Genomic DNA, 14,052 nt, shown 5'->3' on the forward strand with positions numbered 1-14,052 from the left:
GGGGGGCGGCAGGTGCGGGTCCGGCGGGGCCGAGCTCCCCTCGCTCGGGGATTGTTTTTTTTTTCCTCGGTTGTTTAAAATAGGTGGGACCAAACCCACTCGGTTTCCTGGAAACTTTGTTTTCATTCCCCCCGGCCCCGGCCCCGGGGGAGGGCGCTGCGCCCGCGCTATAAAGGCAGCGGGAGGCGGCGGCACCGGGACCGGGACCGGACGGGACCATGGCCGAAGGTAAGGGCCCGCCGCGACCGCGGGGCTCCGGCCCCGCCCCGGTTCCGTCCCCGAGAGTTGCGGCCGCGATCGTGAGCGCGAAGGGCGGCAGCCCGTCCGGCCCCGGCCGCGGCGTGCGGGACGGAGCGGGCGCTGTGCCACGCACGGGGCTCCGCGGGGCGCTGCGGGATCGGGGCCGCGTGCCCGCACCTCGCCCCGGTTGGAGGAGGCAGGTCCTCCTGCAGAGCTGCTGCGCCGGACGGGCCCGCGGGAGTCCTGCTCCGAAGGGATTTCGGGAGCCTCGTGCGGGGCGTGGACAGCCCGCACCTGTCCCGGAGCCCCCGGGGGCCGCGCTGCGCTGCGGGCACAGAGCCCTCCCACCGCCTTCTGAGCGCTGCCGGGCTCTGCTTTGTGCTTGGTGCTAAAACCTGCGGGGATGAGCCGGGGCGGCCGGGACGAGGAGCGGCTGCGGTCCTGCACGCTTGTTTTGCAGCGTCCCAAATGCAACATCTCCTTCGGCGCAGCGTCACCGAGGTTCTTGCTCACACACCGTGCGTGGTGGGGCAGCACGGAGCGGTGCTCCTGCTCACAGAGGGGGAGGTGACAAGGACGAGGCCCTTCCTGCCCTCTGTCCCCGCTGCAGGGCCCCATGTGGGCCTTGCTTGTATTTATGTACGGGCAGTGCACGCTCTGCGCCCGCACGCCGTGCCACAGCAGACTGTGCCCAGCGTGGAGTTCTGTTCTGTTCTGGAAACGCAGCGCTTTGGGTCAGCCCTTCCCATCCAGTGCTGCCCAGGGACGGCTCCGACATCACCGCTGCAGCACGGAACGGCCGGGGAGAGCTGAGCGAGGCCAGCACAGCCCCAGCCACCCCATGGCCCCGCTGCTGCTGAGCTTGCTGTGTGCTCTCCAGCGTTCAATGCTCTCATTTACTCTGGCAGCTCCGCTCTGTCAGCGTTCAGGGGTCATCGGCCCCGAGTGATGCTGAGCGATGTCACATCGCTGGGGCTGCAGCCCTGCTCCCGGCACACGGCCCTGAGTGCGGCGCTGTCACGGAGCAGCCGCAGCCTGGGAACCAATCGCCGCCTCTGTCGCTGCGTTTCTGCTCCGTCTGCCCCATTTCTCAGCACTCACGTCGCAGGAAAGCTGCCCGCAGCTGAGGCACAGAAACATCTCTGGCATTCCCTAAGCTCAGCCAAGTTCCTCATCAGAGGGCTTTGGAGGGGACGTAGACAGCAAACTCTGGCACAGAGCCTCCCAGAAAGCGAGAACGAGCACTGGGCTTTGGTCTGGTGCTGGATGCGGCGAGACGCGGAGCACGGCCCTGCAGCGGGGATGCTCGGGACCCAGGGCTGCACTGGGCACAGCAGTTGCATGGGGCCGCGTGATGCAGGGGGGACTGCCGAGGCCCCACAAAGCCCCAGGGTGGGGTTAAGGAGAAATCCCGAGCGCGGGGCGATGCGCAGGGCACATCCACACCCCGGGGCCGGGATCTCCCTGTGAGCACGGGGAGATGCTGCCGGGGCAGAGCCTCACACTGTGCCTCTCACAGAGCTGGTGCTGGAGACGTGCGACCTGCAGTGCGAGCGCAATGGCCGCGAGCACCGGACGGCGGAGATGGGCAGCCAGCAGCTGGTGGTGCGGCGCGGGCAGCCCTTCACCATCACCCTGCACTTCGCGGGCCGGGGCTACGAGGAGGGGGTGGACAAACTCGCCTTCAACGTGGAGACGGGTGAGTGCCGCAGCTCCCACCCAAGGGCTGAGCTTGGCATGCCCCTGCCGTCCACGCACTCCCAGGGAGCAGCCAAAGCAGGCCTCCAGCCAGAGGCTGTCTGCAGGGCTGAGGCCCGTGAGCAGCTTGGCTGTGCCTTGTGAGCCCGCATGGCCAGCAGGGTGCAGGGATAGGGATGGGGCACTGCTCCCACAGCCACCAGTTGGGTGCCCACACCCTGCACAGGGGTTAGGCTGTGTGCATCTACAGGCAAACAAGAGGAAACTCTGTCTGGGGCAAGAGTTATTTTTGAGACGCCGTATCCTGCTGAGTCAGTCAGGCCAGAACTCACAGTGAGGCTGCACCAGGGCTCATGCAGGGCAAGGTTTCCTGGGAAGCTGAGCCCCTCCTCGGGGTGACACCGCAGACGTTCCCTGCACGCCACACACCTGCTGTGAGCTGCGTGTTACTGGCTGCCCTGGGTGCAGCGGGTTGGAGGCTGCAGGCTGGCTTCCAGCCACTGCGCTTGCACAAATTGGGCCAAGGAGCTCGGGCTCCAGCCAAAGCACAGCCCTGCTGGTACGGCCCAGACCAGCACCCTCACCAGGGGCTGTACCTCGTGGGGCTGGAGGGGAGTGGGGAGCTGCCAGATCTCAGCCCCTGGAGACAGCGGTACCGCCGAGGACGCGTGCCACCTCGTGTGCCACCTCCTGCAGGACAGAGGGGATCGGCTCGGCGCAAAAATAGCGCCTGTATTTTTAGAGCTGATGGATTTGCAGAGCCCTGCCCAGGCCCCCGGGATGCTGCGGAGGGACAGCAGGTTCTGCAGGGGGAGGAGGCGGAGGCAGAGCCCAGCGCTGCCAGAAGGACAGGGATAGCTCAGCCCGGCCTCACCGAAAGGGCAGAGAGGAGAAACTGTGTCACTCTCATGAGTTCATGAGTATTCTCGGTGGCTCACTGGCGTGCCGCCCTCGCTGCGGGTGTGGGCTGGCGGGGGACCGGCATGCGGCTGCTCCGGACCACAATGGCCACCAGCCAACCCCATCAGCACCGGCAACCAGGGCTGGGCTGGGGCTGCTATCCGTGCTCCCAGGAGCAGCGTTTGGAGCCGGCCGTGCACAGGTGGCTCGGGCTCAGCTGCGGGGCCCCATGGCTCGGGGGCGGCACGGATCGCTCTGTTCTCGGCTCGAGCGCTGTGGCTGCTGAGCTCATGGCTCACCCTGGGCTGTGTGCACGCAGCGTAGCTCCTGCTGAGAGCGGCCCCGTGCTGAGGGCTCCAGGCTCTGTGCCAAGGGCTGTGCGCTTGCACCATGACCCAGCCGCTTGGTGGAGGGGAGCCCAGCAAAGCCTCACCCTGCGCTGCGTGCAAGCCCCTCGGAAACAAAACCTGATGGGGAAGGCCCCTATCCCCGATCCCAAAGCCTCTAAGCCCAGGTGAGATTCGCGTTGTTTTTCTGCCTGGCCCCACAGGGTGTCACTCCTGGGTCCAGCAGGTGGGTTCTACCCCCCACCCTGGCAGGTATGGGGACAACCCTGCGCTGCACAGCCCTGCACGAGAGCCCTGGCACTGGGGAAAGCTGATGTCCCCTTGCTCGCAGGGCCCTGCCCCATAGAGACGTCGGGCACCAGATCGCACTTCACCTTGACCGACTGCCCCGAGGAGGGGACCTGGAATGCAGTGGTGCAGCAGCAGGACGGGGCCGCGCTCTGCGTCTCGCTCTGCTCCCCCACCAGTGCCCGCGTGGGCCGCTACCGCCTGACGCTGGAGGCCGCCGTCGAGTACCAGGGCTCCAGCTACCACCTTGGGGACTTCGTTTTGCTCTTCAACGCCTGGCACCCAGGTGAGGCTCTCACCTTCCTGACAGCAGGGAGGTCCCAGGGCTCTTTCCCCTCTCTGTGGATCCCAGCAGCAGGCCACAAGCCCCCTCCTCTGTTTAGGACACACGTCCCTAGCAGCAGCTCATGGCTGGGGAGAGACCCCCAGGAGCTCCCAGAGATACAGCAAGGCAGGTGGCAGCACACAGACCTGCTGGGGGTTAATTACAGCTGGCAATTGGCAGCCAAGGTCCTCATCTGCTCACATCCTTCCCCTGCCCCAGGAGCAGCCCCGCGCTGCCCCGCGCTGACCTTGGCTGAGGGACCAGTTTCCTGAATCCTGATGCTTTGTGCTGGCTCTGGAGATAAGGGCTGCGAGGAAGCTTTGCTCACCCAGGGCTGTGCTGAGTGCTGATGCCATGGACATATGGGTTTTGTTCCTGAAAGCATTTCCAGTAAGGGGTGGTGTTTCCAGCAGTGACCCCTGCGCGGGCTCTGATGTCCGCCAGTACTCCCAGTTCCCACCATTTGCTTCTCAGCCACGGAGGTTCCTACTCCTGGGGAAAAATCCACTGTGTGAAACAAAGGGGTGGAAAGTGAAAGAAAACTCAGGAAAGAACAAAAAAAGGAAACAGAGGCTCACTGATACTTTCCCATCAGCTCAGGTCAAACCGGGTGGAAATTCTTGAGCAGCCTTTTTGGACAGGAGCAGCCCCAGCCCCCGGTGCCCTGTCCCAGTGTCCCCATCCCTTGCTCTCCCCGCAGACGATGCAGTGTACCTGCAGGAGGAGAACGAGCGCCGCGAGTACGTGCTGTCCCAGCAGGGGCTCATCTACATGGGCTCCCGGGACTACATCACCTCCACGCCCTGGAACTTTGGGCAGGTGAGCGCAGCGTGGCCCTGGGACCCCGAGCACGGCCAGCCCCCACAGAGCAAACAAACGAAAACCTCATTGCTGAGCCGCCTTCAAAAACCTGGGAGCACACGGGAAGCTCGGGGCTGCGTGCTTCTAATCGGTGCCACCGGAGAGCTGGTGTTTGATAGCAGCTCCCCAGGGCCGCACCGGCCGTGCTGATAACGCAGCACTGGGAGCTGGGCTGCAGCACGGGGCCCTGGGGGCTGCTGGGGTGCAGCCATGCCCCCTGGCTCCCAATGGGGCTGCGTGCAGGGCAGCGCCGGGCTGGGGCTGTCAGAAGATCCTCAGCCCTGACCCATCTGCTGGTGGAGAAATAGGTGGTTTTCCCCTCGAGATTTCTTTTCTCTCCCTGCCTGACAGCTGCGCTTGGCAGCAGGATGCAGCTCCTTATCGCGGCAGCACAAATGGGACACAGCGGCGCTGCCACTGTGCTGCCCCCGCCCGCGGACTGCACGCCTCACCCGTGTTTGCTCCCCTCTCTCTCTTGCACCAGTTTGAAGATGAGATCTTGGCCATCTGCCTCGAGATGCTGGACATCAACCCCAAATTCCTGCGGGACCAGAACCTGGACTGCTCCCGTCGCAATGACCCTGTTTATATTGGCAGGGTGGTGAGCGCCATGGTGAGTGCCGCGGGGCTCTGCCTGTGCAAACCAACCCTCTGCAGCACCTGCAATGCACGAGCACACAGCGTGCTCCTGCATCACAGCCGTGTGCATCCTGGTGCATCCCGGTGCCATTCTTGCACGGCAACTGCATGCAGTCCCATGCAGCTTGTGCATCCCAGCGCCGCTCATGCACCATGGCTGGATGCATCCTGGTGCAGCTCTTGCATGCCGGTGCTGCTTGTGCACCATGGCTGCATGCATCCTGGTGCAGCTCTTGCATCCCTCCGTGCTGCCTAACGATGGTGGCAATAAGAGTAAGGTGGACGAAGACATTCCATCCAGCCTGCTCCTGGTCGGTGCGTCCTGTCCCTTTGCACCCCGGGGCCTCACGGTGTCATCTCTTCGTGTCACCCTCCCAGGTCAACTGCAACGACGAGGACCACGGGGTGCTGCTGGGGCGCTGGGACAATCACTACGAGGACGGGATGAGCCCGATGGCGTGGATCGGCAGCGTGGACATCCTCAAGAGGTGGAAGAGGTTGGGGTGCCAGCCTGTCAAGTACGGCCAGTGCTGGGTCTTCGCTGCCGTGGCGTGCACCGGTGAGCACAACCCCCGGGCCCCATGTCCCACCCCCACCCCCACAGCCACCCCACGTGCACTGCAGGGAGGGCCACAGTCCATTCACCTTGGCCGCCAAGCAATTAAGCCCTCTGTTATTCCAATTTGTCAGGAAACTGAGGGAAAAAATGATAAAGAGCCGCTCTGGCTTTGCAATTAGCTCTGTGCTGTGCCAAGGACAGCCCCGGCCGGGAGGGAGGGGCTGAATTTGTGGCTCAGGAGAAGGAAAGCGGCGTTAAGGTCAAGTTTGCAGTGAAGTAATGAATCCACTGAGATCAAAATAATTTCGGTGCCACCATCACAGTCAGTCTGGGGCAAAAGAGAAGGAAAATCCAAGGCTGCCCTCTGCTAAGTGCGCAGACACAGGGGCACGCTGCAGCACTGCCTTGCTCCCTGGGCTGCGAGTGTGAGCACGGTTAACGTATTTCATGTCTATGAGATTCTGTAGAGAGGAGAGAAATAGCAGAGAGCTAAAGCAGATTTTCTGCAAATCAGAGGAGCTGACAGCCCTCCGCTGGAACATTATAACTGCTGCTCCCCAGGGTGCCTGCACGCAGCAAGAGGCGGCACTGAGATCCAATGGAGGCTGCTGCACGCTGCCTCCACGCTCCCCCCAGAGCACTCCCAGTCTCTCTTGTGCCTGCTCCCCACTGTGGCACCAAACCCAGCGGTGTCCCAGTGCGTTGCCACCCCCCGTGGCACTGTGGCACCAGCGGGAGACCCCCAGTGCCCGTTCCCCCCCCAACGCTGCCCCGCTCCCCGCAGTCATGCGCTGCCTGGGCGTCCCCTGCCGCGTGGTCACCAACTACAACTCTGCCCACGACACCAACGGCAACCTGGTGATCGACCGCTACCTGAGCGAGGCGGGCGTGGAGGAGCGGCGCTCCAAGGACATGATCTGGTGAGCGCTGTGAGCACTGAGACTGCGGCATCCCCAGCGCGGTTGGACGGGGCAGGAGCTGCTCAGCGCCGCGCTTCCCTTGCAGGAACTTCCACTGCTGGGTGGAGTGCTGGATGACCCGGCCCGACCTGGAGCCTGGCTACGATGGGTGGCAAGCGCTGGACCCCACGCCCCAGGAGAAGAGCGAAGGTGCGGCACGGCCGAGTCCCCCTGCACCCTGCCCTCAGATGGGGCGTCCCCGTGGCCCCCGCCACGGCCGGGTCCCGGGCAATAGCGGCGGCCCCGCTCCCTGCAGGGGTTTACTGCTGCGGGCCGGCCCCCGTCAAGGCCATCAAGGAGGGGGACCTGCAGGCGCAGTACGACAGCCCCTTCGTCTTCGCGGAGGTCAACGCTGATGTGGTGTACTGGATCATACAGAGCAACGGCGAGCAGAGGAAGAGCATCCACTCCTCGGTGGTGGGGAAGAACATCAGCACCAAGGGCGTGGGCAGGGACAGCCGCGAGGACATCACCCACACCTACAAGTACCCAGAGGGTACGGAGGCTGCGGAGGGAGCACGGGGTTGGCACCGAGGAGGGGGAACGCCGCTCAGCTGACCAGAGCTCTTCCTGCACCGCAGGGTCTGAGAAGGAGCGAGAGGTGTTCACCAAGGCGGAGCACGAGAAGAGCTCGCTTGGGGAACAGGACGAGGGGCTGCACATGAGGATCAAGCTGTCGGAAGGTGCCAACAATGGCTCCGACTTCGACGTCTTCGCCGTCATCAGCAACGACACGGACACAGAGCGCGAGTGCAGGCTGAGGCTGTGCGCCCGCACCGCCAGCTACAACGGCGAGGTGGGCCCGCAGTGCGGCTCCAAGGACCTGCTGAACCTCACCCTGCAGCCCCGTGGGGGTAAGGCAATGGGGGTGAAGGGTATCGGGGGGGAGGGAGGGACATGGTGCAGTGCTAGCAGGCAGGAGCAGTCCCAGCACCAAGTCCCAGCTCATGCTGGCAGCTTCCCAAAGAGGAAATTCTTCCTGCAGCCACCAACCGCACGCAATGTGCACACAATGGCTTGAGCAGCAATAATATCCATGCACTGGATGGGCCAGGGTAGTGCGGGATGAGCAGGAACAGCTACAAGGAGCACACCCAGCACCCAGCTACATGAGGGGCTCCTTGTCCTCACCCACACTGCACAAGCACCCATGGGTCACTGGCTCAGCGCGGTCTGGGCTGGCAGAGTGCAGCACTTCTGTTGTTTAATCCCGTGGCACAAAGGCAGCGTGAGAGCCCTGCTTTAACCCAGAGCAACATCCCACCACAGCCCCGAGCTGCCCCTGCTCTGCCAGTGCCTGGCCAGCCCCTACCAGGCAGCACTGACCCGCCCTGCAGCGAGCAGTGCCTCCTCAGGGATCAGTCCACGTCAATTTACCACTGTGGCTTTTTCAACTTTGACAAAAGGATAAAGAACACGGCTCAGGCAGGAGGCTGGTGATGCATTCACAGCAGGGCGGAAGTTCCTGCTCTCGCATGCTGGGTGCGGAGGCAGCAGGCGGATGAGCAGATCCCCAAGGGCTGCATGGGATTTTCCCAGCGGCTCCGGCCCCACAGCCCTGAGCTGGTGGGAAAAGCAGCAGTGAACTCAAGGCTGTACCCAGCAGAAATGTGAGGATGAGAGGGCGCAACCTCTCCCATCCTTACATTATTTGAGCCAGAGCTGTCCTGGCCCGAGCCCAGTGCGCCGCTGAACCCTGGTTTGCTGTTGTTACAAATTAGCATCGCTGCCTGGTAATTAAACACCGCTCTGATTTATATCATTTTCCTACAGAACCTTCAGGGTTTGGAAATGCCATACAGCCAATACACTGGAACAAGCTAACTTTTAACGCCAGCCAAGCTTTGCTCTCCTACAGGGGCCCATAACAAATGCAATCAGCAGCCGCACGCTGGGATGCAGCAAACAAACGTTTGCTCCCCGTGCAGCCCAGGGAAGGGGATGCTGCCTTTGCCCCGCAGGCACCTGCATACTTGCAGATCCTCCTGCAGCTCCTCCTACCCAACCCCATGTGCTGGCTCAGGAGCAGCACTGACCCAGCTCTGCTTTGCCTGCAGTGCAGAGAGTGCCCTTGCGCATCCTCTACGATCAGTACGGGCCCAACCTGACCCAGGACAACATGATCAAGGTGGTGGCTCTGCTGACTGAGTATGAGAGTGGTGACAGCGTGGTGGCCATCAGGGATGTCTACATCCAGAACCCGGAGATCAAGATCAGGGTGAGCGAGGGCTCAGATGCTCAAATCCAGGGCAGCTTGGTCCCAGTGCGGTGCTGTGGTCCAAACCCCCTCCCTTGCTCACAGATTTTAGGGGAGCCAATGCAGGAACGGAAGCTGGTGGCAGAGATCACACTGGTGAACCCGCTGGCAGAGCCGCTGAACAACTGCATGTTCGTGGTGGAGGGCGCCGGCCTCACTGAGGGGCAGAGGATCGAGGAGCTGTAAGAGCTGCAGCCAGGCGGCGGGGAGGGGGCCGGGGGGTCCTGGGGCCCACGACAGCTCCCCGGGGACAGGGTGGGAGTGGGGCTGAGCCAGTCCAAGGGCTCAGCGGTGCCACAGGGGTCCTGGGGGTGGCATGGCACAGGGGGAGGGGACCCCGCTATTGACTCCTTCTGCCCCCCAGCGAGGACCCCGTGGAGCCACAGGGAGAGGCCAAGTTCCGGATGGAATTCGTGCCGCGCCAGGCCGGGCTGCGCAAGCTGATGGTGGACTTCGAGAGCGACAAGCTGATGGGGGTGAAGGGCTACCGCAACGTCATCATCGCGCCCCTGCCCAAGTGAGGGCCCCCCCGAGCCCCCACCCTGCTCTAGCCCTGGGCAATGCTGCAGAGAAACAACCGTAAACCTTAGCCTGACCCGCACTGAGGGCACGGGACCCTGCTCCTCCAAATGCCCACTGCCACCACAGCCCCTCTCCATCGCTGCCGCCCCCAGGGTGAGCGACAGCAGGTGCTGCCAGGGCCAGGGGACAGTGACAACCGTAGTACTCCCCGTGCAGCCGGGGCTGAGCCATCCCTTCTCCTCCACTCCCTCCCCATGGAGGTGGACACGGCCCCAGCTCGGAGCCCTCCTGCAGCAGCCCAGCAGAAGCCTCACTCATTTCTGCAGCTCTAAACACGCCCCTGGGACGCAGAGCACATTTCATAACGCAAACAATAGGAAGACAATCTTCTCCCGCACCGATCGCGCAGCAGCAGCACTCATGCCTGCCAGTTAAAGCGCTCTCAATGCCATTTGGTAGAGAAAAGATTGTATACTGTGAGCACAAAGCTGTTTATATGCTATATGCACATATAGCATAAATCTATTTATAGCTCTATAAATACGTACTGCCTAGAACCCTGCTGCATAGGTAAAGCAGGTTATTTGCTTTAATAACTGTTCCTGTCACCGCAGAGATGGTGTGGTGAGGAATGGGACATTGCCTTGTCGGGAATTAACTATGCAAGCACTGAATAAAACCTCTATTTTTCACTTTTAAAGCCGTGCCTGGCTCTTGAGCATCCTTTCCCCCAGAGAAGCCCAGCAGGGCCTCGCCTCTCCTCCTCTCCTCCTGGCTTCTCACCTTCCATGCAGGTGAGAGTTCAGGGGACAGCACCGGGTCCACAGGGCAGAGATGAAGAGTGCCAACCCTACAGCGCAGGAACCACAGCTCTGGGGGCAATGGGATGGGGTCTGTGCCCTCCCCCTGCAGCCAGAGGAGCCCAAGTCAGATCCAAGCACCAGCACCATGGAACCTAAGGGCTGGTTGCTCCAAAGCACGGCCCCAGAAGCGCCCCAGAGAGTTAACAGGCACGAGCCCTGTGCTTGTGAGAGCATCCCTTGGCAGGAGCATTGCTCAGAGCCACAGATGATGCACAGCCGTACTTTAAAGAGCATTTGTTACACGCAGCTCTGCTGAGCCAGGCTTCAAGCTGCTCAATGCCTGGTTTAAAAATAACCGGCAGCTCCTCTGGTTCGAAGCTGGGTCCTGATAAAATAAACATTAGCGCAGCTCTTTCTGAAGGTCACTCCCATCCATCCGAAGCACAGCGGAGCAGGGCTGCTTTGACAAGGAACAAAGCTCGCATGGCAGACACCAAATGCTGCAGTTATGTTCTGGCTCTGAGGTTTGGCTCTTTCAGGGCCGGTTTCTCCCACATTATCCCCAAGCACACTGCACAGCACCATACAAATCCATGCCCTGGGTGTTTCCCTGCTGCCCCAGAGCCCTGCACACAGCTGCTCAGCAGCCCCCAAGCACGGCACTACACCATGGGCACGGCCACGGCCCTTCTTGCTGGGCACTGCTGCTCTGCAAGCAGTGACTTATAGATAGTTAAACACGGACAGCACCCGTTGCCCAGGAGAATTCTTAACGCAGCATTAGCCCAAGTGCCAAAGCAAAGTGAGACCATTCACACGTGGAGGAGCGGTTATTAATACACCACGGCTCGCTGAGATGCTGACTGGCCAAGAATCAGCTGTAAGCTCATTTCAGTCCTGAGCACCTCTAGCTTGGCTTTATTGATGGACCGAGGCAAGGAAAAACCTCCCATAAATCAGAGCGCTGCTGATAGTTCTGGGGGATTGTCAGGTCTCACCAAAGCCCTTCCTGATGAGCATGGGCAGAATTTCACATTCACCCATGGTGCGGGCAAGAGAAAAACCTACCCAGACACAAGGGGCAATGCAACACAAGGGTGCTAGACTAGCACACCCTTTACCCTCAGTTCCCTGGACAGCACACAAAGCACTTTGCAATCCATTTGTGACTGCTGCAGGGGGGTAGATGGCTGTCACCAGCTGTGCAGTCACATCTCATTGCCTCCCTGAAACAGCAGCACTGACGCACGCAGCAGAAGCTGCACTGTTCTGCAGCAAGAACAGAGGGTACCAGTGACGGGACCCCCACAGCATGGAGCGAGGCCAGCCCCACGCTGCCCTCCCCTGCAGGACACCCAGAGTCCATCCCCAGCAAGACCCAGCGACCCCAGCCCACAGGTGTGCAGAGCTCACATTGCTGCATTCCAACTCCATGGCCACTCAGACTGAGCCCCCCAGCCCAGCCCAGCCCTCCCACCACCCATCCAAACTCTGTCTGCACTAGGAAACTGCCACTGGTATTTCCTGGAATGCAGAGCTTGGAATTTGAGTCTCTTTACTTGCTATATTTTTAAGAGGAACATTTTTATCCTTCTTCCCTGCAAAGAAATGACTACATTTCACTTGGCTACTCAGACAAGAATTTACTTTTTAAGGCGACACAAAGGTAATGCATTCAGTGCTAATGCAAATTCCTTTACCTTCACATTGCAGTAAAACTGAACCTCCAAGCCTTCCAGTTTCCCTGTTCTTCTGGGCATAGCCCATTTTCCTTACTTGCTTATCCAAAAATCTCCAGAACATGACTAGCCCCAGGAAATCTGGTGGATTCCAAACGTGCAAATGATAAGTTCAGACAGGAAAGAGGCAGCTGACACCTCTGGCACTTCCCTAAAGGCAAGCAAAATTACTGGAAAACACTTGTCCAAACCTCACCCCTCTCAACAGACCACCACAGCATCCACGTGATGATTCAAACAGATATATGTAAAAATAGATATATATATTTATGAAATTGGTATTTTGTTGGTTTGCTTTGTTTTGCACAGCACTGAATGCAAAGCCACCTCTGACCTGATTTCTTCTGAAGCTACAGCTCTGGACAGGATCTGACCTATAAAATAAGTTGCCCAAGGTATAAAACCTGTTGACACATACCAAACTTGAAAAGTATTTAGGGCATTTGCTTGGCCTTAAGTTTCCTAAGAGCAGCCTGTCTTCATCCTTTTCCCACTGCAGACACTTGGCAGCAGCACCCACCTTCCTTTTGGCACTACACACATTGGTGATTTACCCCATACCGCTGTTCATAACAAGATTAATCACAACCCTCTTACACACAAGGGTCAAGACTTGCCATTAAGAACAACTCCCATTTCTTCTGACAGTCACTTTTTTCTCCACCTCTATTTCACGCTATCCTTCATACCCTGAAAGCTGAGGTGCTGCTCCAGCAGTATTGCAGACACACCCAGAGCTGAGCAGCCTCCTTTATGCTTTTCCTCACTTGGTTTCCACACAAAGACTGGTTTGAGGGGGCTAGCTACACCAGCCTTGCTTCTTCACCCTAATTATAACCTGTCATCTCACAGACCTCAGTATTAGTTAACCAGAATCCAGTTCTCACTCCCTACAGATGTGTAAGCTGACGTTAGTTCGTTACACAAATACCTGGTGAGCAGGAAGACTGAAGGGAATACATCCCAGTGCACTGAAGCAGTTAACTGCATAGGAAGCTGCAAAATGGGCAGATAGGTTTGGAGGAATTTGTTTCAGCTCTGCAAGAAAAATGAAAATAGAAAAATCTCAAAGGCAAGAAAGGACATCCAGTACTCAGCCACATTTCAGGTCACCGAAACCTCTCTGGTTCCTAGGAAGACCACACAAAGGCTGCTTCCCACTGGAAGGAATCGCTTCAGACTCCCTTCTTCTCCTCACAGAAAGCTGCAGATCAAACTTCCTGCAAGTCGATTACAAAAGCAGACTAAATATAGCCTCCTTAATGAAAGATTTGTAAATTGCTAAAATCGTAAGCAGCTTTAGTGACACTCTCCAAGGCGCATGAAACAATTATCACGTTTGCCCAAAGAGACCACTGAATAGCAGTTAATTGGAGTGAAGAACCCATAAGCTCTCCCCCCCCAGAACGTCTAAGAGAATTAATACACAATAAGATGTGAAGATCCTCCTCCTCTAAAGCAGGAACGATTGATTACGCAGCATCAAAACCCTGCAGGAACTGCAGCTCTTGATGCTCGTACAGGAAAGTCAGTTTCCCAGCTTCTGGGTTTGGTTTCTGTTTGCTTCAAAACCTAATTATTTACTTGCCCTCCACTTAACCTGCCTTAATTTACAAGTTAGGAAGCCAGCCTTGTATACCTTGTGCTCGTCACATCAGGGGTCAGTTCTGAGGAACGCATTTTGTTTTTGTTGCAGCAATGAGCTAAGAAAGCTGCCCACCGATTTGGCGTGCGTACTGCTAGGAAATGCAGATCACAGCTGGAGTTTGTCACAGCGATGGTCACATCTTCAAACCTGGCCACATAGATTGCTCAGCAGCCTCCAGCCTTTAAATACAGGGGGTCAAAACGCCAAAGCAAAACCCCCAGCGTGTCGGAGCAGCACCTGCACTGTGAATAAAAGAAGTAAAAGCAC

At 59.1% G+C, this 14,052-nt stretch overlaps 1 protein-coding gene across 1 annotated transcript; it reads left to right on the forward strand.

Annotated features, from left to right (window-relative positions):
• On the forward strand, positions 219 to 10,295 carry TGM2 (transglutaminase 2). Its single transcript, XM_021416329.1, has 13 exons — positions 219 to 228; positions 1,760 to 1,939; positions 3,517 to 3,759; positions 4,499 to 4,617; positions 5,144 to 5,272; positions 5,677 to 5,857; positions 6,642 to 6,777; positions 6,863 to 6,966; positions 7,073 to 7,312; positions 7,398 to 7,670; positions 8,874 to 9,034; positions 9,119 to 9,255; positions 9,438 to 10,295. Exons 1-13 carry the CDS (start codon positions 219 to 221, stop codon positions 9,592 to 9,594), a joined length of 2,070 nt encoding a protein of 689 aa, XP_021272004.1. The 3' UTR covers positions 9,595 to 10,295.

Source organism: Numida meleagris, chromosome 19 (assembly GCF_002078875.1).
Source record: "Numida meleagris isolate 19003 breed g44 Domestic line chromosome 19, NumMel1.0, whole genome shotgun sequence".
NCBI lineage: Eukaryota > Metazoa > Chordata > Aves > Galliformes > Numididae > Numida > Numida meleagris.

Bases quoted from the DNA above. Each gene is read 5' to 3' on its own strand.
- TGM2 (XM_021416329.1), top strand. The intron at 6,778-6,862 runs GTGAGCGCTGTG...CTTCCCTTGCAG, and splicing joins CGCTCCAAGGACATGATCTG to GAACTTCCACTGCTGGGTGG. The intron at 9,256-9,437 runs GTAAGAGCTGCA...TCTGCCCCCCAG, and splicing joins GGGCAGAGGATCGAGGAGCT to CGAGGACCCCGTGGAGCCAC.